General features: G+C 61.4%; 10 protein-coding genes across 10 annotated transcripts; 6 read left to right on the top strand and 4 right to left on the bottom strand.

The window, feature by feature from the left end:
* Positions 1-505: 505 nt before the first annotated feature.
* OSTLU_19022 (predicted protein) lies at positions 506-3868 on the top strand (the record flags this gene model as incomplete). Its single annotated transcript, XM_001422659.1, has 1 exon — positions 506-3868. One exon carries the CDS (start codon positions 506-508, stop codon positions 3866-3868), a length of 3363 nt encoding a protein of 1120 aa, XP_001422696.1.
* A 52-nt stretch (positions 3869-3920) lies between these two features.
* On the bottom strand, positions 3921-4421 carry OSTLU_29451 (predicted protein; the record flags this gene model as incomplete). The annotated part of the gene is made up of 1 exon (XM_001422499.1): positions 3921-4421. One exon carries the CDS (start codon positions 4419-4421, stop codon positions 3921-3923), a length of 501 nt encoding a protein of 166 aa, XP_001422536.1.
* Positions 4422-5027: 606 nt separating this feature from the next.
* Positions 5028-7295, top strand: OSTLU_29450 (predicted protein; the record flags this gene model as incomplete). The annotated part of the gene is made up of 1 exon (XM_001422658.1): positions 5028-7295. The coding sequence occupies one exon, from the start codon at positions 5028-5030 to the stop codon at positions 7293-7295; it is 2268 nt and encodes a 755-aa protein (XP_001422695.1).
* A 1143-nt stretch (positions 7296-8438) lies between these two features.
* On the top strand, positions 8439-9869 carry OSTLU_13471 (predicted protein; the record flags this gene model as incomplete). The annotated part of the gene is made up of 1 exon (XM_001422657.1): positions 8439-9869. One exon carries the CDS (start codon positions 8439-8441, stop codon positions 9867-9869), a length of 1431 nt encoding a protein of 476 aa, XP_001422694.1.
* A 103-nt stretch (positions 9870-9972) lies between these two features.
* Positions 9973-10644, bottom strand: OSTLU_29448 (predicted protein; the record flags this gene model as incomplete). The annotated part of the gene is made up of 1 exon (XM_001422498.1): positions 9973-10644. One exon carries the CDS (start codon positions 10642-10644, stop codon positions 9973-9975), a length of 672 nt encoding a protein of 223 aa, XP_001422535.1.
* Positions 10645-10717: 73 nt separating this feature from the next.
* OSTLU_29447 (predicted protein) lies at positions 10718-11488 on the bottom strand (the record flags this gene model as incomplete). Its single annotated transcript, XM_001422497.1, has 1 exon — positions 10718-11488. The coding sequence occupies one exon, from the start codon at positions 11486-11488 to the stop codon at positions 10718-10720; it is 771 nt and encodes a 256-aa protein (XP_001422534.1).
* A 2377-nt stretch (positions 11489-13865) lies between these two features.
* OSTLU_2686 (predicted protein) lies at positions 13866-14801 on the top strand (the record flags this gene model as incomplete). Its single annotated transcript, XM_001422656.1, has 1 exon — positions 13866-14801. A coding segment is annotated over one exon (936 nt), but the record flags the coding sequence as incomplete, so codon positions are not given.
* A 328-nt stretch (positions 14802-15129) lies between these two features.
* Positions 15130-18072, bottom strand: SDG3503 (predicted protein; the record flags this gene model as incomplete). The annotated part of the gene is made up of 1 exon (XM_001422496.1): positions 15130-18072. One exon carries the CDS (start codon positions 18070-18072, stop codon positions 15130-15132), a length of 2943 nt encoding a protein of 980 aa, XP_001422533.1.
* A 522-nt stretch (positions 18073-18594) lies between these two features.
* OSTLU_89717 (predicted protein) lies at positions 18595-19746 on the top strand (the record flags this gene model as incomplete). Its single annotated transcript, XM_001422655.1, has 1 exon — positions 18595-19746. A coding segment is annotated over one exon (1152 nt), but the record flags the coding sequence as incomplete, so codon positions are not given.
* A 152-nt stretch (positions 19747-19898) lies between these two features.
* Positions 19899-20768, top strand: OSTLU_29443 (predicted protein; the record flags this gene model as incomplete). The annotated part of the gene is made up of 1 exon (XM_001422654.1): positions 19899-20768. The coding sequence occupies one exon, from the start codon at positions 19899-19901 to the stop codon at positions 20766-20768; it is 870 nt and encodes a 289-aa protein (XP_001422691.1).
* Between the last annotated feature and the right edge of the window lie 12 nt (positions 20769-20780).

Genomic DNA, 20780 nt, shown 5'->3' with positions numbered 1-20780 from the left:
TGTCCGCGAGCACGTGTCGAACGCGATGCGCGCGCGACGCGCGTCCGCGAGCGACGACGACGACGACGCGCGCGCGCGCGACGAATCGCGCGAACGGGAAGACGAAACGAATGTCGACGAGAATGACGACCCAGTGACGCCCGTGCGGCTGAACGACGCGCGAGCGACGACGGTGCGGTCGGAGGCGGAACGCGTGATGTCATCCGCGCGGGCGTCGGCGCGGAAAATGCGCGTGGAGACGGAGACGAGCGCGTCGAGGATGAAGATGAGCGAAACGGCGAGACGCGCCGAGGCGAGCGCGCGAAGGTTGGCGACGACGATGGCGACGACGTCGGCGACGAGGAAGAGTTTGGTGATGGTGGGAGACGGCGATGATGATGACGACGTGCGAACGCCGGTGAGAGTCGGACACGGGGGGATTGGGACGTTGAGGTCGACGCATATGATGGAGGACGCGGAGACGCGAGCGGCGAGGCAAAGGGAGACGACGACGACGACGACGACGATGACGGTGCGAAGGGCGTCGATGACGCCACCGCAGGCGTTGAGGATGTCGTTGATGTCGCCGAAACCGCCGACGACGGTGAGAGTGGCGTCGTCGTCGACGATGGATGTGGACGCGCGCGCGCTCGTCGTCGCCGGGGGAATGAACGCAAAAGCCGTCGAGTTCGAGGTGGAGCAACTTCGCGCCAAGGTGACGGCGATCCAGCGCGATCTTGAGGCGATGGCGATCGAGAAACAAACGTGGCTGAACGAGCGCGTGCGCATGGGTGCGATGATTTCTGCCACGGAGGAAGACCTCAAGACGACTGAAGCGCGAATGTCGAAGACGGAGAGCCGTTTGATGGCGATGACGAAGCAACGCGACGAGGCGCTGGACGAGACTGAACGCTTGCAAGAAGCACTCGCGAACGCGAGGCGCGAGCACGAGTCGGCGCTGAAGGCAGCTGGCGAAGAGTATGCATCAGAGTCGACCAAGCTAGAGTTTTCCGTGCGGGATTACTCGATTAAAATTGAGCGCTTGGAGATGTCACTGCAAGAGACGGAGACGAAGATTCACGCCGACGAGTCGACCATACAGAACTTGGAGGCGAGTCTGGCGGCGTCTGCAACGGATTTGAGAGATGCGAACGCCAAACTTGAAAATTATCAAGTCGCACAGGCCACGATGGAGGGCGAAGCGGAAAATTTCAAGCTCGAAATCGCGCGTCTCAGCGAGGCGTTGGCGACGAGCGAGGAGAAAATCGTCGCCGCCGTGGCGGAGTTCCAAGCCCAACAGACGAAGCAAAACGAAAAATCGAGCCAGTTTGAGATTTTAGAGAGCGAGAACGCAAGATTGAAAGAAGATATCGTTCGTCTGAACGAGACCGTGACGATGACGAATAGTACGATGTTGCAGAAGGATGCAGCAATCGACGCTGCGCAGGCAGAGACAGAACGCGCGCGCGTCGAGCGAGGCGAAGTCGCGGACGAGGTTATAAAGTTGCGCGCTGAAATCATCGCGCGAGAGAGCGTGATCGAGAACGAAAAGAGGATAAAAGAAGAAACTATCGTTGCTCTCGAGGACACTCGCGCGGCGTTGCAAACGAAGACTTCCGAATGTCGAAACTTTGAAACTGAGCTGGAATCGTTGAAGGTTGAAATGTCCACGCTTCGCATCAAACTCGAAAAGGAGAGCAAAAAGGCGATGACGACGGAGGAAAAGTCGGAGTCAGCGAAGGAAGCCTTCGCCGCGCGTTTGGCTGCGGCGGCTGAGAAACAAGCAGGATTCCAAGGAAGAATGCTCGAAATGAAATCAAGTCTCGAGGCGGAAAAGAAAAAGCTCGAAGCGCAAGCGCGCGCTGAAATCGAGAGCGGCACCGCGGAGTTGAAGAGTCTTCGGCAAAAGTTGGCCGAGAAAGAAGCCGCGTACGAAGCCGTCTCTCAGAACGCAATTCTTTTCGAGGAAAAGCTTGAAGTCACTCTCGAACAACTGAGCGAAGCGAAGAGCGCGCTGTCGGATTTGAAGAGTAAGCTCGCCGAGAAGGAATTTTCCAATGTCGAGTTCTCTCACCTGAACGAAGAGCTTCAAGCCGCGAACGCTAAACTAAAACTCATGGAGGTCGAACGTTCAGAGCACGTTTTAGAACTTAAGAGTGCGAGAGAAGAAGTTTTGTCGTTAGAAGGGAAAGTAGCGGGCTTGGAAACCGCCGCAGATTTGGCCGGATCGGAGACAGAAGAGCTGAGAAAAAAGCTGCACGTCGCTGAGCAAGAAATTTCATCGATGGCGGATGAGCACGAACTTGAATCTTCCATGGCGGCAAAGGCTAACATGATCGCCAATTCGCAAGTCACAAAGTTGGAAAAGCAAGTTGGCTTTTTGAACAAGGAGATTGAAATTTTGCGAGAGAAACATGCGTCCTCTGCGAAGGTTGAGCGCGACCGCGACTCGTCGTCCGCCGTCGTCGCTGAATTGCATAGAAAGTTAGAGGCGGCTGAAAGTCGAATAGTCGAACTCGCCAAGGAACTGGGAGAGTGGAAGGCGAGCGCAGAGGAGAGTAAGAAGTCACTGGACGAAAGCGAGCGGCGTTTGAAGGCTGAATGCGAAGTGCGAGTCACGGTGGAGACTGAACTCGAAGAAGTGCGACGTCAATTTGCCGCGGCGGAATCTCGAGTGTACGAAGTGAATACCGAACTGCTTTTGCTGAACAAAGAGTTGGAAAAGGAAAAAGTCGCTTCGAAAACGCATTCAAAGACGGATGCAGGCGAGTTGAGGGAAGCCAAGGCTTCGCGCGATGCGGCGTTGGCGAAAGTGAAAGACTTGACCATAGACTTGACGAAAGTCACCGCCGAGCGAGATTTGCTCCAGCAGTCAATCACGAGCATGGAGAAACGTTTAGAACTTGAACGCTTGGCGTTTGCCGCGCAAGTGAAGAATGCTGTGAAAGATGCGGTGCAGTCGAAGGATAAAGAGATGTTGGTGATTCGTAAAGAGCTTGATACTATTCGACAAATGTCTGCGAGCGGCGATCACGCCAGCGAGGCGTTGAGCAAAGCGCTGGACGATAAACAACACGAGTTATCACAAGCTCGAGAATCAATTTCCGAGCTTCGAGCCAACTATACGAGCTTGCAGCATCAATTAGAGCACGCGAACGAGTTGCTCGCCACCGCTAGACGTGACGCGTCGATGACGCAGGAGGGCGACTACGACGAATTACGCAAAGTACGCGCTGAGCGAGACGAAGCGAAGAGCACGATGCGCGACTTAGAGTCGCAACTCTCCGATGCCGTCGCGGCGAAAGTTTGGCTGGAAAAACACTCCGCCGCGACGGAAGCTGAATTGAAAGCGTCCAAGGAAGCCCTGGCGGCGGCGAATAAGATGAGCGAACACGCTCGGACGCAGCTCGCTCGCTATCAAAATAACAGCCCTTCATTGATTTCACCGAAGAAGAGCAGATCGTTTGGGTCGCCACTCATGCAAACGCAGTTGGCGTCTCCGTTAAAATGGTTCTCTCGACAAACGAACAGAACGGTGGCGCGCACGCCGCCAAACAACTTGTTCAATAAGTTCACCTTGGCGACGCCGACGGCACCGACGCGAACGCCAGGTGGTTCGTGGCGCGTGCCTTCGCGTCCAGAGACACTCAACGAAGCCGTACAAATGCTCGTCACGTTTTTCATCATCGTTTCGGTCGTCTTGCTGTTCCTCACCCTCACCGCGATGTTCGCCCCGAACGAAACGCTCAGACGCATTTCAGTCTTACCGCCGAGTGATTCGACGTCGTGCGGCGTGCTCTATCGCTTCAACGATTTACTCCTCGAAATCGGACACGGACTGATCCGTCGCGAGTATCGTTCGCTTTGCGCCGGGCACCCTCCGAGTTAGTCGGTACAACAACGTTGTTAAAATACAAAATCCCTACTGTACCCCTACGTCGTCAGTCTATGAAGTACAAGTCGCGCTTCAGCTCCATCTTATAGCACAACCAGCACAAAAACTTAAACGGCACCTCCGTCCCTCCCTTCTTGAACACGTAACACTTCCTCGGCACGATCACCTGCACGTGCGTCTCCTCCAGAATGTCCCTCACGAACGCCGCGTGCAACACTCCCAGCGGCAGCAACAAACAAAACGGCACCTCCGCGTCTCGCAGCGCCTTCAATATCCGTTCCTTCATCCCTTTCCCCGTGTACGGCGGATTATCCACCACCGCATCCAGCGACCGCACGAACACGCCGTCTCGCACGCGTTCAAAGAAATCCGCCCGTCTGTGCACCACGCGTTCGAATCCCGCGCTTCGCATCCGCCGTCCCGCGTCGCCGTCGTACACGAACGGCGCCCACAATTTCTTCTTCGCGTACCCGTTCCGCTCGAGCACGCCGAACAGCGACGCCCACGTGCGCTCGCTCGTCGCCCACTCGTCGTCCGCGCGCGACATCGCGCCGTCGGCGGCGCCGTATCGTCCGAACGCGCCCGCGCGCGCGACGACCGCGTCGTCATCCTCGCCGCTCTCGTCCGCGCGCGCGTCGTCATCCCGGGCGTCCGCGCGCGCGGCGGGCGGCGGCGGCAGCCTCGCGCGCTTGCGCTTGGCGCGGTTCTTCGCCGCGGCGCGCGACGACGCCGACGACGCGACGTCGCGCGGCATCGAGTGCGGCACTTCGCGTCGTGCATGCGACGACGCGCGCTCGGCGCGAGCGTCGCGCGCGCGATCGAGGCGTGGCGCGCGATGCCGGCGGGCGCGCGCGCGGCGAGCGCGGTCCCGGCGGCGCGCGCGCGGTGCGAGCGACGCGAACTCGGGACGCCGCGCGCCGATTCGATTCGAACGAGACGCGCGCGTTACCGCGCCGGCGCGCGCGCGCGCGCGATCGGTGACGCGCGAAGCGATGACGTGGACGATGGAGAGGCGCGGCGCGCGCGGGGAGGGGACGGAGGCGCGAGCGCGAGCGGACGAGGGACGACGCGCGGGTTCGCGGCGAACGGCGTCGAGCGGTTGAGCGCGAGCGAGGCGGCGCGCGAGTTGGCTCGATTGGACGCCGAGCTCGCGATGCACGATGGAAAGTATTACAACGACGCGGAACCGGTGATAAGCGATTCGGAGTACGATGGGATGCGGGCGAGGTACGATGCGATCGCGGCGGCGCATCCGACGGCGGCGAAGGCGGGCGGCGCTCGCGCGCGCGTGGGGGCGACGCCGGACGGAGCGAGTGGGCTGGAAAAGATCGCGCACGCGGTTCCGATGCGGTCGTTGGGGAATGCGTTCGACGTGGGGCAGGTGGAGGCGTTCATGAAGCGCGTTGAGAAGTTGAGAGGGGAGACGGAGGGCGAGGCCGCGACGACGACGGCGATTGAATATTGCGCCGAGCCGAAAGTCGACGGCGCCTCCGCGAGCTTGCGATACGAGAACGGTGAGTTGGTGTACGCGGTGTCGAGAGGGGACGGTGAGATGGGAGAAGACGTCACGCGACACCTCATCGGCGCTCGGGGCGTGCCGATGAAGTTGGCGGAGCCGTACCCGGCGGTGTTGGAGATTCGCGGCGAAGTGCACGTGGCCGATGAAGATTTTCAACGAGTGAACGCCGAGCGCGCGGCGACTGGTTTGCGCGTCTTCAAAAACGCTCGGAACGCCGCGGCGGGAGCGATGCGAACGCTCGTCGTCGACGATAATCAAATGCCGTTGCGTTTTTTGGCGTACGGTTGGGGCGCCGTCGGCGCGTCAAACGAGGAGACAAACGCTCCGTGGCGGACGCAGAGCGAGTTCTTGAGTGCGTTCTTGCCAGCGCAAGGCTTTGACGCCGTACCATTTTTAGGCGTGGCGAAAACCATCGGCGAGCTCATCGAGGCGTACGATGCTTTAGAAATAGCTCGCCCGACGATGCCGTACGAGATAGACGGCGTCGTGTACAAGGTCAACTCGGTCGAACTTCAAACCGCGCTCGGCGCGGATGCGAGGCAACCTCGATGGGCGATAGCGCATAAATTCACAGCGATGAGCGCCGTGACGACGCTTCGCGCCATCGAAATTCAGGTCGGGCGCACGGGCGCGCTGACGCCCGTGGCGTTGCTCGATCCCGTCGACATCGGCGGCGCATCCATCTCGCGGGCGACATTGCACAACTTTGATGAAATCGCTCGTAAACATCTCAAGGTGGGCGCACAAGTCACCGTTGAACGCGCGGGCGATGTCATTCCCCGCGTCGTCTCGCTCGCTGGTGATGATCTCGCCGAGGCTTCGGCGTACGCCGAAGACATCAAGCCGCTCCCAGAATGGCTCCCTCCGTCCAAGTGCCCAGATTGCGGATCATCCGTCGTGCGCGCGCCTCTTTCGGCGTCGAAAACCGCGATGGGCTCTATCGTGCGATGCACTGGTGGCTTGAAGTGTCCTTCGCAATCGATGGAACGCCTGTTGCACTTTTGCGCGAGAGACGCGCTGGATATTCGCGGGTTGGCGCGCGGCACGCTCGAGACGCTGCATCGCGAAGGTGTGGTAAAGACGCCAGCTGACATCTTCACACTCGAGCGAAGATTCGGTCCGGATAGCGGTGACGCCGTTCCGACGTGGTGGCGATACGCCGGTGTGAAAAACTCCAAGGGTGAGATCAAACATGGTTCCGACGGCTTGAAACAGAGCGCTGTCAAGTTGTTCCAAGCCATCGAAGTGCGACGCCAGGGCGTGCCTTTGCACCGATTCATCTACGCTCTCGGCATTCCGAATATCGGCGCACACACCGCAAAAGTCCTCGCGACGCACTATGGGAGTTTGGCCGCGTTCAAAAAAGCCGCCCTCGCCGCCGCCAAGGGCGGTCCGGCGAGTTTAGCGCACGCCGCGTTGACGCACGTCGACGGGGTCGGTCCCGTCCTCGCGCAATCTTTGGTCGACTTTTGGGGCGAGCCCGGCAACGCGTTCATCGTGGATGAAATCATCGCCACGGGCGTCGTCGTCCTCGACGCCGACGCGTCGTCATCAAAGAATCAACCGTCTCCGCGATTCGCCGAACCCGCGTCGTCGTCGTCTGTGTCGCCCACCCCATCGCCGACGGTCCCATCTCCCGAGCCCACCGCCGATCTCCGTGGCATGAAAATCCTCTTCACCGGCACCATCGACGGCTTCTCCCGCGACGACGTCCACGACCTCATCCGCGCCGCCGGCGGCGACGTCGCCTCGACGCTCTCCCGCAAAACCGCCCTCGTCGTCGCCGGCGTCGGCGCCGGTCCATCCAAGCTCGCCAAGGCGCGCGATCTCGCCGTGCCCATCGTCGACGCCTCTCGATTCGTCTCCGCTTTGACCTCCGGTGACGGTTCTTTACCCTTGTAATCCACCCTTCCCACGGCCCTCGCGTCGTTCGCCCGCTCCGCCGCTCGCCGCGCTCGGCGACGCCTCTGGACACGTCATCGCGTCATCGTCGTCATTCCGCGCCCGTCCGCGCCGACGACTCCCGCCATGGGTCGTCGCGCGCTGCTCCGAACGCTCGCGCGAGAAACCTCGCGCGCGCTCGCCCGCGCGGACGTCGCGCGCGTCGCGCGCGCGACGCGCGACGTCGCGAACGTCGCGAAAACGAATGGATTCGCCAAGCCGTTCGACGCGAAAACCGCGACCGCGGCGACGCTGGCGACGCGCGTCGCGATGCGAGGATTCGCGGCGAACGCGGGGAAAGGCGCGAACGCGTCCGCGAAGGCGCAGGGGACGAAAGGGAAGTTTGCGGCGATGAAACCGCGCGGGAAAGGGACGAACGCGAAGGCGAAGGGCGGCGAGGGCGAGGGCGGACGCGCGAAGGATGGCGCGAAAGAAGGCGCGGAAGCGCCGAAGACGCTGGCAGAGCTGATGCGAGGACCGAGTGGACAACAGATCGCGAGCTTGGCGATGCTGGCGGTGGCGATGAGCTTGCTGAGCGCGACGCGGAGCGACGCGAGGGAGATTTCGTTTCAAGAGTTTAAGACGAAACTGCTGGAGCCCGGGCTGGTGGAACGCGTGGAGGTGTCGAATAAGAGTCAAGCCAAGGTGTACGTGAAGGCGCCGGGAGCGATGATTCGAAGCCGGCACGGCGCGGGCGATGAGTACGATTCGAGCGACATCGGGGCGCCGCCGGGGGCGAAGACGGAGGGAGGGTACAAGTTTTATTTCAACATCGGAAGCTTGGATTCGTTCGAGCGCAAGTTGGAAGAAGCGCAAGAGCTGAACGGGCAAGAGTCAAAAGATTTTGTGCCGGTGACGTACGTCAATGAAATATTTTTGCAGACGGAATTGATGCGGCTGTTGCCGACGCTCTTGTTGATCGGGGGATGGTTGTATTTCACTCGTCGAAGCGCGGGTATGGGAGGCATGGGCGGCGGCATGGGCGGCGGCGCCGGTGGGATCTTTAACGTCGGTAAGGCGACGGTGTCGACTTTGGACAAGAACGCGAAGAATAAAGTTATGTTCAAAGACGTCGCCGGTTGCGACGAGGCGAAGCGCGAGATTATGGAGTTTGTTGACTTTTTGAAGAGTCCGAAGAAATACGAAGCCCTGGGCGCGAAAATTCCCCACGGCGCGCTTCTCGTCGGACCGCCGGGGACGGGAAAGACGCTTCTCGCGAAAGCCACCGCGGGCGAGGCTGGGGTCCCGTTTCTTTCCATTTCTGGGTCGGATTTCATGGAGATGTTTGTCGGCGTCGGCCCGTCGCGAGTTCGCGATTTGTTTGCCCAAGCGCGTCAGCAGAAGCCGTCCATCATTTTCATCGACGAAATCGACGCCATCGGTCGTCAACGTGGTCGCGGTGGCTTCGCAGGAGGCAACGATGAGCGCGAAAACACGTTGAATCAGCTTTTGGTTGAGATGGACGGTTTCGGTACCAAGGAGGGCGTCATCGTGTTGGCGGGTACGAACAGACCGGATATTCTCGACAGGGCGCTCCTGCGTCCCGGTCGATTCGATCGTCAGATCACCGTCGATCGTCCCGATATTCAAGGTCGCGAACAAATATTCCGCGTGCATCTGGCCAAGATTGCCTTGGACGGACCAGTGGATCACTACAGTGAACGTCTCGCCGCGTTGACGCCCGGCTTCGCCGGGGCGGACATCGCGAACATGTGCAACGAAGCTGCGCTCGCCGCGGCGCGTGATAACATGACCACGGTAACTCTCACACACTTCGAGTACGCCGCCGATCGCGTCATCGCGGGTTTGGAGAAGAAGTCGAAGGTTGTGAACAAGACGGAGCGTCGCACGGTGGCGTATCACGAAGCCGGACACGCCGTCGTGGGGTGGTTTTTGGAACACGCTGAGCCTTTGCTCAAAGTGTCCATCGTTCCGCGCGGTTCCGCGGCTCTAGGCTTCGCGCAGTATCTGCCGAACGAGAACCTTCTCGCCACGACGCAGCAGCTGATCGATATGATGTGCATGACGCTCGGAGGCCGCGCCGCGGAGCAAGTCATGCTCGGAAAGATTTCCACCGGGGCGCAAAACGATTTGGAAAAGGTCACGCAAATGGCGTACAACACCGTGGCCGTGTATGGCATGAACGAGAAGATCGGGTTGCTTTCGTTCCCCAAAGACGAGCAAAGCTTGAAGTCGCCGTATTCTGAGGACACGGCGAGAATGATCGATGAAGAGGTTCGCCTGCTCGTCGACACCGCGTACAAGCGCACGTTGGCGCTCGTGAAGGAGAAGAAGCACCTCGTCGAAGCCATGGCGCAAGGCTTACTCGACAAGGAGGTTTTGCAGCGCCACGATTTAGTTAAACTTCTCGGCGATCGACCCTTCGTGTCTGAAAACCCGCAAAACATTGATATTTTGAACGAAGGCTTCAAAATGCACTATCCGAAGACGGCAACGGCGCCAGAGGACGAACCCGCGGATACGGACGAGCCGGAGGACGACGAGCCCAGTCCGGCGTTTCCACTCGCGACTTAAAGAACGAAAGGAACGGATTGTTTAGTAGAAGAGATTTCGATTGTACCAATAGAGGTCACCACCGTGTAAGCATCATCACATTTCATTCACTGTTACAACTTTTTCATCGCGGCGCGTCCGCCGCCGCGCCTTCCTCCTCCTCCCCCTCCTCTTCTTCATCAGACTCCGCGCGCCTCGCACCAGGTTTCGGCACGATGACCTTCACTAACCACTCGAACAACCCTCGCGCCCGCTCGCGTTCCCCCGCCGCCGCGCGAAGCTCGCGTTCGCGAGCCTCCGCTCGTAACTGTCGCGCTCTTCGCGCCGTCTTTCCTCTCGTCTCTCCCGCCCCCGTCTCCGCCCCCGCGCCCGCCTCTCGCACCACGAGCTCATCGAATCCGGTCCTCTCGTCCAGCTCGCGATCGAACGCCATCGTCGACGAGCTTCCGAGCACGATTTCGCACGTCGTGAACACGACGTTGCCCTCCAGCACGTGTCCCCCGACGCAGTCCCCTCGCCTGTCCGCGAGCGAGACGTGCAGGTGACAGCTCGCGCCCGCGCGCGATATCGTTCCGACGAGCGAGCAGATCTCAAACTTTTGATCGGGAAGCGCCAGGACGGCGTTCGCGCCGGCGCCGAGAAACTTGTCGTGGTGGGCCAAGCGGATGTTGGCGGCGCGCAGAGAGCCGACGGCGGTGAGAATCCACGCGCTGGCGAGGTTCTGCGCGCTGCAGTACTCCAACAGGGACCGCTTCAAGTCCTGACCGGGGTCGAGGCGCACGGCGTGGACGCGCATGATCGGGGACGCGGGACGCGAAGTGCGGCGAGCGCGAGCGGGACGCGGTTCGACTGCGGTGAATCACACGTCGCTAACACGTCCGACGGACGTCTACGGGTATGGCGTTTATGTCGTCGTCTAGAATCGCGCTCGAGAGCCAGTCGGCGAGAAGGCCGTGGTAGATGAGACCGCGCGCGCCGAGGCCGGCGGCGAACCAACATCGGCGGCCGTCCACGTGGACGGATCCCGCGAGCGGAAGCGCGCCGGCGTGCGTGCGCGGTGGATTGGCGCGCACGCCGTACTTGAGACGCAAGAATTCCCAATTCGCGCACGGCGGGTACGCGCGCGCGCCGAGCTCGCGAAGCTCTGAAATCGCGCGCGCGGATCGTTCGTCGTCGACGTCGTCCACGACGCCAGAGCGAGCGCAATCCTCGGGCGTGGCGTCGTACTCTTTCGTCGGACCGATCATGGCGCGATCGTCGCCGAGCGGTGCGACGTACGTGGTGCCTAAAATGCCCACGCTCAGGCCCTCGGGCTTGAGCTCGAGCACGTGCCCGCCTTGCAACGACACCGGGATCGTTTCAAAGTCAAAGAGCGCGGCGACGCCGGCGCCGCAACACAGCGCCACTTGATCGAATTCATCCAACAGCGCCTTCACATCGTCGACCTCGGCGATGCGCAACGTCGCGCGCGTGCCCGCCGCGCCGCGCGACGCGAGTATGCCGCACGCGTCCCAGAGCGCGGTTAAATATCTCGGCGCGTCCACGACGACGCCGTTCGGAACGAACATCCCGCCGGCGCACGCCTCGCCGTTCCTCTCCGCCTCGATGACGTCGCTCGTGAACTCCAACCCCGGACACATCGCGACGACCTCGTCCGTCGTCACGCGCTTCACCGCGAACGCCGCGTCGTCGTCGTCGTCCCCGCGTCCCGCGTTCGCCGCGAAATCCCTCCCCTGCTTCGCCGACCTCGCCGGTCGCACGATTCCCGGCGCGCTCGCCACGCGCTCGCCCCGCCGCTCCCCCGTGTTCCTCCCCGCGTCGTCCCGCCACCCCCCGTCCGCGTCATCGCTCCTTTCGGCGCCCATCGCGTCCATCGCGTCCTCCGCGCGCGCCGCCGCGTCGAGCAACCGCCTCGCCCTCGCCGCGCCCTCCTCGCCTCGCCAGATCGTCTTCCCTCGCGGCGTGTACGGATGCAGCAGTCCCGCCGCGACGCCGGACGCCCCGCCCCCGACGCCCGCGCCGTCGATCAGCGTCAGCTCGACCGCGCGTCCCCGCGCGTTCGCCTCCTCGAGCGTCCGAAACGCCGCGGCGACGCCCGCGAACCCGCCGCCGACCACCGCCACGCGCGTCGCCTCCGTCGTCGCGCGCGCCGTCGCGCGTCGCGTCCGGTACTCCGTCGCGCGTCCGATTCGCGTCGTCGCGCGCGCGTCGACGACCGCGCGCGGCATTTCGCACGCGCGCTAGTCCCGCTTCGCGAGCTTAATCGGCGGCTGCCTCGCCGCGCGTCGCGCGAGCGCCAGGCACGCGACGAACACGCACAGCACGAACGCGCACGCGACGCCCAGGTCGCGCGTCGCGCCGCCCGGTCGCGCTCTTTGTTGCATCGCGCGCGCGATGCAGTGCGGCGCCAAGAGTCCCGCGCGACGTCTCGGCAGCGGCAGAGCGCGCCGCGGGACGTCGCGCCGACGCGCGACGCCGCGTTCGACGCGCGCGGCGATGGCGTCGCGCGCCGCGGCGCGACCGCGACGCGCGACGCGCGCGCGCGGCCGACGCGAGGTCTCGACGGCGGCCGCGCGGAGCAAAGGGCCGCACCGACGCGCGCGGGGACACGTCGCGCCGAACCTGCGCGAGGACGTCGCGGTGACGTTCGTCGTCGATCGCGCGCTGGACGAACGCGCGGGCGAGCGCGGCGTAAGGGCGTGCGGGACGGCGGAGGGGTTGGGGCGGTGGGACGCGAGCGAGACGAGGGCGCGGTTGCGAGCGGGAGGGTCGGGCGATCGAAATCGACACGCGTGCACGGTGAGGTGCGAGCTGGAGGAAGAGATAATATTTAAATTGGTCACCGTGGACGAGGAGGGGGAGGTGGTGCGATGGAGCGATGGAGAGGGGGTGCGATTTACGCCGCCGAGGCGGTGCGCGAACGCGGAGGTGCGGTGCGAGTGGCCGAGCGACGACGCGCGGTTTCAGGTGTCGATATCCATGGTGACGGATATGAGCGTGAGTGAAAATAAAGTGGAAACCGGGGGGGCGTGGTTGGCGTACGGGAACGGGAGGGAGGATGCTCGGGATGGGAAATCGGCGCGGCGGGACGGCGGCGCGGCGGCGGCGACTTCGGAGAGCGCGGACGATCGAGCGGACGAAAACGCGGATGAAGACGATGACGGCGATTTCGACGACGTGTTGGATGCGTCGATCGATCGGAGCGTGGATGAGGGCGACGATGAAGTCGAGACCGGGACTCGCGGCGGTTGGAACTCGGCGGATCGCGACTCGTACCAACCGGGCGACCACGTGGCGGACATGACGGGCGGTTTAGACACGGAAATCGTGTACAACGCGGCGAACGAAGAAGACTTTGGCGTGAGGATCGCGATTTTAGAGGAAGGCGAGCTCGTGGAGCTGTGGCACGAACACGGCACAGAGCCCGGTAAGGGTATGCGGGTGGGAGACATTTACATGGGCACCGTGAGCAAGGTCATCAGCGGAATGCAGGGCGTGCTCGTGGATCTCACGGGTAACGGACCACCGTACGCGTTAATGCAAAAGGGCATCGAAAACCCCGCGCTTGCGTGGCGATTGAACAGCCCCGTCGACGACGCGGCGAACGTGTCATGGGGAGGAATCGAAGGCGCGGAGAAGGTCGCGACGCTCGCCTCGAGCGACGACGCCGGCGCGGCGACGGGAGGTCGCAGTTATAGCCGAAGATTAACTGCGAAGAGCACCACGGCTGGAGCGACGGGCGGAGTTTGGCGCGGTGCCGGTGGTCGATCGCAGCGATCGTCGAGGCTGGAAAATCGCCCTAAATGGATCCGATGGACGCCCGACGTGTGTGAGGATCCGCACTTGGCGTCGGCGACCGAGTCCTCGGATGAAGACTCAAACGCGACGTCTGAAGACGACGAAAGCGAGGACGGCGCACAAATTGACGACGACGAAACCGACGAAGAGGCCGAGGTCGTCACCGCAAAGTCGACGCGTCGACGTCTTCGAGAAGAGTGCTACTCGATGTGGCAACCTGGACAGCCCGTCGTCGTGCAAGTTACACGACTTGGTAGTGGGTACAAAGGTCCGCGAGTAACGGCGCGTCCGACGCTACCGGGGCGAAATGTTGTACTTTGTCCGGATGGTGAAGGCGTGTACGTGTCCCGTAAGCTCATGGGGCGAGCGCGAAAGTATGTGAAAGACGTCGGCGCGACGGTGTGTCCGAAAGGGAGTGCGTTGATTATGCGCACGGAAGCCGCGGGCGTGAATCAAGACACGCTCAAGCTCGATATCGGTTGCCTCGCCGAGGACTGGGATACAATCGTCGAAGAGTCCGAGCGCGCTATACGGCATGCCGAGTTGACGCTGAGACCTCCTCCGCCTCGGCGTTTGTTACAAGCCGCGTCGCGCGAGCAAGTTCTCGTGCGCGACTTGTTCGGTGAGCGCGTAGCGAAGCTCACCGTGGACACTGAAGAATCGTACAAAACCATCGTAGACGATTTGCTTCGTACGGGTGCTTCGCAAGAAATAATAAATCGCGTGGTGTTGCACCAAGGCGCCGAGCCAGTGTTCAAGGCGCTCGAAGTCGACAAGGTTATCGAGACGATGATGGGGACCGAACGCATCTTCCTTGGGCCGGAACTTTCTGGAGCTCACATCGTCATTCAGCACACGGAAGCACTCACAGCGATCGACGTCAATGCCGGCAGAACGGCGATGGGCGCTGGAGAGGATGGTGAAGAAGTCGCCTTGCGGGTAAACATCGCCGCTGCTGAGTTGGTGGCAAGGACGCTGCGCCTACGCGACATCGGTGGTCTCGTCATGCTTGATCTGATTGATATGCACACAGATGATGCTCGCAAGGCGGTCGAAACCGCTTTTGAAGCCATCGCGTCTCGTGATCGCGCACAGGTTGTCTTTGTACCTATATCTGCCCTTGGAGTTATGGAAGTTGCTCGTGAGCGGCTCCAAACGCACGCGCTCGGCAAAGCCGCCGTCGTCGCGGATGAAAAAGGCATGCCCATCGAGCTGCCGACAGATTCACAGTTTACGAATGTGAAAACCTCGCAAGGCCAAAAAAAGATTCGTAGCGTTCGCGGTGCTCGACCTCCGCCCTGGGTGGCGGGTGCAGGTCGAGGTCGAGGTCGCGGCCGTGGGCGAGGCCGCGGTCGAGGTCGAGGAGAATTCTTGCGCGAATCGAGCGAAGATAGAAATTGAAGTGCAACGCAGTGGTGCGTACGCGCAATCGTTAGATTCGGTAGTTTGTATGTACTTACATTGACTATACATCTTTGTTCGATCAGTTCGATGATTTCTTCGCGCTTTTCGTTGGAAGGTGCTTCGACTTGGGCAACGTCGATGCGTTTTTCTCGTGCCAGTCGGGTGCGACTTCGTCCTTGTAATTGTAGTCGAACAGTAATTCATCGCCTGGTTTGATGTCTTTGTCTGATATCAGCGCCAGTCGATGATCACCATTCACCGCGAGAACGCGAGGCACGCAATTCGGGTTCTTCGAGTGATTGGCAAAGCGCAGTTTGTTCCCTCTGTATTGAGCGTCGACGCACCATTCGCTGTTGAGATTGAACAAGTACGAGCAGTTGTTGACATCGTACACCGTTCCTCGACGTTCGGCTTCGTCCTGAGTCACGAGTTCGCCGACGTATTCGCCGATGAACTCTCCTTTCCGAGCGCCTTTCAACACGAACGCACCCCAACCGGCAACACCGCTTCGACCCAAACAAATGTGCTCCTTCTGTCGAAGTTGTAGCTTCATGTTCTCACACGGAAACGCCGGCATGGGCAGTTGCATGTTCGGATCGACGAGGCCATACCTTTTACGAGCGGGCAAAGAGTACGCATCAGCGGTCTTGCAACACCGTTTACATTTATCTGGCGTGCATTCGCGACCGGCGGCGTAGCACGGACACGTTCTTGTGCCGCACGTTGCGCGCTTCGTACTGTCGCACTTGCAACCCTCGAACTCGTTGTGACACTTCGGTCCACAGTTGCAAAATCTCTCACAAAAGGTACCATTCTTAATGCAGGAGCACGTGTTAGCGTCACAAGCGCCGACGCATTCGCACGGGGAGTATTGCGTTTCCAGAAAATCGGCATCCTTTTGCATCTTCAATCGTCGCGCAATTGTTGGATTTTTGACCCCCGTCGGCGCGCGTTTGCGCTTCTTCGGATTACTCAATTCGTCGGTATCTTCATCCATCGCGTCGCGCTCTTCTTCCTTCACCACAGTTCCAAGGTTGATGAGATCCAAACAGTGCATTTGCTTCCCGACTTCGGCGCACGTGCGACGACGGCCAAAGAACAACGCTGCCTCGCACGCCGTGGTTTTCTCACCGATTATTTTGACAGCCTTCTTCAAGACTTCAATATCCATCGCGTTGCGCCATTTCCTCGTCGTCTCGATGAACGGATCTTTCGTCGACGGACGATTGAGAGTTTCTGTGGGATCGCATGGTGCGCAGGTTGTCTGCGCAGAGTAGTACTTGTACTCTTCTGTTTGATACCAGCAATCTGTCGAACATCGTCGCTCAGCTAACGGCTTTTCCGCAGACATGCCGCTCTTTGCCATGCGCTCGCGCCATGCAAGCTTTCTTTCCGCATCAAGCTTCCTGCCTTCCGACTTGGGCTGCAACGACCCGTGCGTTCTGCAATCAAAGATGAAGCATCGCGGACAAAACATGCCGGCGAGCTGATCCATGGCTTCGTTGAGATTGTCAAACACGATGACAGGCTTTTTCAACGGAGCGAGCGTCGGACAATTGATGATGATTCGCGAAAACTTCCGCCAGAACAATTCGCTGATCCCGAGAGTTTCGAGAACGCTGAATGTGTTTGCCATCTTCGCGCGCCAATGCGCCGAGGAGAAGCCCATCAACTTGCGTACGTGCGAGGCAACTTCGAGAAACATACACCATGCACGGCTCGTGCTGTGCTTCGTGCGCGTCTCATCAAACCAATCCTTGACTTGGTTTTCGTCCAAGTTCAAATATTCGGCTGTTTGTACCACGACGGCTTTCACGCCGTCTTCGCGATTCACCCCTCGCACGACTTCTTTTTCTGTCAAAATGAACTCGCTAAACTCCGCGCATATCGCGCACATGATGATTTCCTGCTCGCGAGTGAGCTCATTACTCTCGTCTTCGCGCCGATCGACGGGATCTGATTCTAAGAACTCTCCATCGTCGTCCCTGAAGAGTAGGCGCGAGACGTTTCCTTCCGCCTCGTACGAGTTGCAGTGCGTCGAGTACGCAAAGTAAGCGTAGGGCGGCACCGCCTTGGCGCTACCGATGTCTATTCGAGGTACAGATTGTCGCCCTACTATTGTTTGCAGCTTCCAGCCGCTTACATCGGTCGGATCACTCGAATACGGCCGTTCGGTGCGCTGCGTGAAAATCTTCGTATTCCTCGCGCTCGACGCGCCCAGGTGCTCGCTCGAGATGCGCTGCCAAAACGGCAACTCCATCGCGACGGGTTCCGACGTCGACGGCACGTCATCGTCTATCGTCAGTTGCTGCGCTTTCACCACCGCCGCCGCCCAAAGCTTAGTTTCCTCCCGAAAAATCCTACGCGCGCGCTTCGCCGCGCTCCTCGTCCTCGTCCGCGCCTCCGCCGCCGCCGCGTCCGCGTTCTGAAACACCCTCGATCCCACCGTCGCTTCGAGCGTCTCCATCGCCTCCATCGCCTCCGTCCGTCTTCCCTCCAACCCCTCTCGCATCGCCGCGCAGAACTCGAGTTCAAAACTCACCGAAACCTTCGCGTCGTCGTCGTCCTCCGCCGCCGCCTCCTCTCGCGGCCACGCCTTCTCGGGCGACTGCAGCACCTCCGCCACGCGTTCGATCCGCCCCGACCCCGACGCGCGCGACTTTCCATTCTCACCCGATCGCGCCGTCGGCTTTCCATCCCTCGCCTTCGGCTTCGACGTCGGCAAACCGTCGTCGAGGATCTTCACCGCCTCGGCGTCGTCGCCGCGCGTCGCGTCGCCTCGCGCGTCCGCCGTCGCCGTCGCCGTCGCCGTCGCCGCGCGCGGCGCCTCGACGTCGAGCGTGAGATCGACGACGTCCAGCACCGCCGCCGATCGCGCGCGCGCGTCGTTCGCGCTCGCGCGCGCGCGCGCGGTCGCCGTCGCGTCGGCGTCGTCGGCGTCGATCGCGCCGTCGCGCCGTCGCGTCGCGTCCGCGCCGCGCGGCGACGCCGCGCGCGGCGCGCGCGCGGCGCGCGTCGTCATCGCGCGCGCCGCGCGACGGCGACGCGCGCGCGACCGCGACGCGACGGCGACGCGGCGACGCGCGGCAGTGTGCGCCGCGTCGCGTTCGTCGATGCGGCGCCGACGCGGTCGCGCGCGCGCGCCGACGCGGCGCTACGACCCGACCGCGAGCGACGACGACGACGGCGCGCGCGGCGCGCGCGGATCGGGGCGCGGCGCGCGCGCGCGCGCGACGGGAGGACGCGCGCGAGGCGGCGCGCGAACGAGAGACGAGACGACGCGACGGCGCGGACGACCGAGGAAGGACGACGACGGACGCGCGCGAGCGAACGAGGTGCGCGAACGGCGACGGCGACGCGCGGAAGAGGCGAACGAGGCGCGAGAGACGCGAGCTCGAACGCGGAGCGTGGAATTTGGAATTTGGAATTTGGAATTTGGAATTCGAAATCGACGGCGGACGCGAACGCGCGAGAGAGAGGTGGACGCCGCGCGAAGACTGACGATGACGCGCGATGCGCGCGCGGATAGTCGCCGTATGCGACGGTGCGCTCGCGGATTCAGTCGCAGTTTGCGATGATTCGAAGACATCAGTCGCTGTTGGACGCGTACGCCGGCGACGGGTGGCGCGGGGCGGCTTCGCAGAAACCGAAACCGCTCGGCGAGCTGGCGTTGGCGCGAGAAAAGATTTTTAAGGGTAAAGTGAAGATCAGAGAGTTGTTTAAGGGGTTAGAGTTCGATCCGAACGAGCGCGAGATCACGACGGTGGAGGATGAGCTCGGGGAGACGGACGCGGCGGATATATTTTGTAGCAAGTGCGCGATGGCGGACGACAGGGAGGAGGACGATATTTTGCTTTGCGATGGGTTTTGCGATCGGGCGTACCATCAGTCGTGCGTGGTGCCTGCGGTGAAGACGGAAGACATTCCACCGGATGACGAAGGTTGGCTGTGCCCGCTGTGCGACGCGCGAGTGGACGTCATTTACGTTCTCAACGACGAATACGAACAAGACTTGGGGCAAAAGTGCGTCGCCGAGGACGTGTTCAAGGCTGAGGCTGAGATGCAGGAGAAGGGCATCGTTCCCGGAACCGCGCAGTTTGCGCACGCGCATGAAGAGGCATGGCCGAGTGATGAAAGCGAGGACGAAGACTTCGATCACGGACGCGCGAGCGACGACGGGCGTGATGACGAAAACGAGGCGCTGAGCGGTAGCGCGCGCTCGTCGAGCGAAGAGTCGAGCAGCGAATCAGAGTCCGATCTAATCATCGAAGGCCCGCGGCGGCGAACTAAGGTGGATTACGTCAAATTAAACAGCGACATGTTCGGCGACGACGAGGCTTACGAAGGCGAAGCCGAAGAGCTCGGATGGAAAAGGTCCAACAAGACAAAGGCGGAGATGCTCGCGGCGCTGCAAAATAAAAACGTCGGCTCCAACGCCGCGACTTCTTCGCCGAAAACGGGCGACAAGAAGAGACGGAAGGATAACTGCAACGATAACGGCACCGCGGAGAAACGCCATCGCGCGAGAGCGCGCTTTAGCTCGGAACAAAAGGCTACGCTCGAGCGTTTATTCCAAACCGGCACCCGCGTGCCGAAGTCTTCAGCCCTGGCCGAAATCGCCGCCGACGTCGGCGCGAGTTCGCCGTCTTCCATACGCATCTGGTTCATGAACCGCAGACGAAAAGATCGCACCTAGTGACTCACCTCACCGACCGACCGTCGACCGATCGACGCGCACGAATCACGATGTAACGTTCAACGACGTAGCGTACCGCGCCGCCGCGGGTCTATCCCCCGTCGAGTCCCAAACGTAGCGTCATTTCTCGTCGCGCGTCGACACTCGCCCCGATGTCCGCTCGCGGTGCGGCGGTGCCACACCTCCACTACTTCAGCGCCTGGTTCTGTCCTTTCGCGCATCGCGCGACGCTGGCGTTGGAACATCATCACGGTCACCTGACGTACGACTGGGAAGAGGCGCTCGGCTGGGAGAAACGCAGAGCCACGGACGCGAGCGTCGAGACTGCGCACGAAAACTGGTACCACTACAAATCACCGACGCTGCTGAAACACAACCCACTCGGGATGGTGCCGACGCTCGTGTCGCCGGAGACGTATAACGCGAAGCGAGGCGACGCGACGAAGAACGTGGTCACGGAGTCGTTGGTGTGCGTGCAGTTTATCGACGAAATCGTGAGGGGAGGGACGACACCGATCATGAGTAGCTGTCCGTACGAGCGAGCGCGGGCGAGAGTGGACGCGGATTGGGTGAATAAACAGATATGCAGCAAGTATTATCACGTGCTGGTGCGTCAGAATCCCGCAGAGCAGCGCGAGGCGTTTGAGGCGATTATTGAAGGGTTGGAGAGGTTTGCGTCGTGGTGCGACGAGAATAAGAAATCACCGTTTTACTCCGGCGAGGCTCCTGGATTGGTGGATTACGCGTTGTTCCCGTGGGCTTGGCGGCTTCCGGTATTTGAACACTATCGCGGAGCCGACTACGCGATTCCGAAAACCGCCGCGCTGGCTTCATATCACGCGTGGTTGGACGCGATGCTGGCTCGCGAACAGGTGCGTAAAACGTTGCCCGATTGGGCCGCGTATTTAGAACACATCGGTCGATACGCCGATGGGAGCGCCCGCTCGAAAGTCGCAAACGCCGTACGGAGCGGGCGCGCGGCTCACGAATACGACGACGAACTTGACGACACGAAGAAATAAACTACTGTATTA

The sequence above is a fragment of the Ostreococcus lucimarinus genome, chromosome 20 (assembly GCF_000092065.1).
Source record: "Ostreococcus lucimarinus CCE9901 chromosome 20, complete sequence".
Lineage (NCBI taxonomy): Eukaryota > Viridiplantae > Chlorophyta > Mamiellophyceae > Mamiellales > Bathycoccaceae > Ostreococcus > Ostreococcus sp. 'lucimarinus'.
Note: the sequence above shows the minus strand (reverse complement) of the source record. Positions and strands in the feature narration are given on the sequence as shown.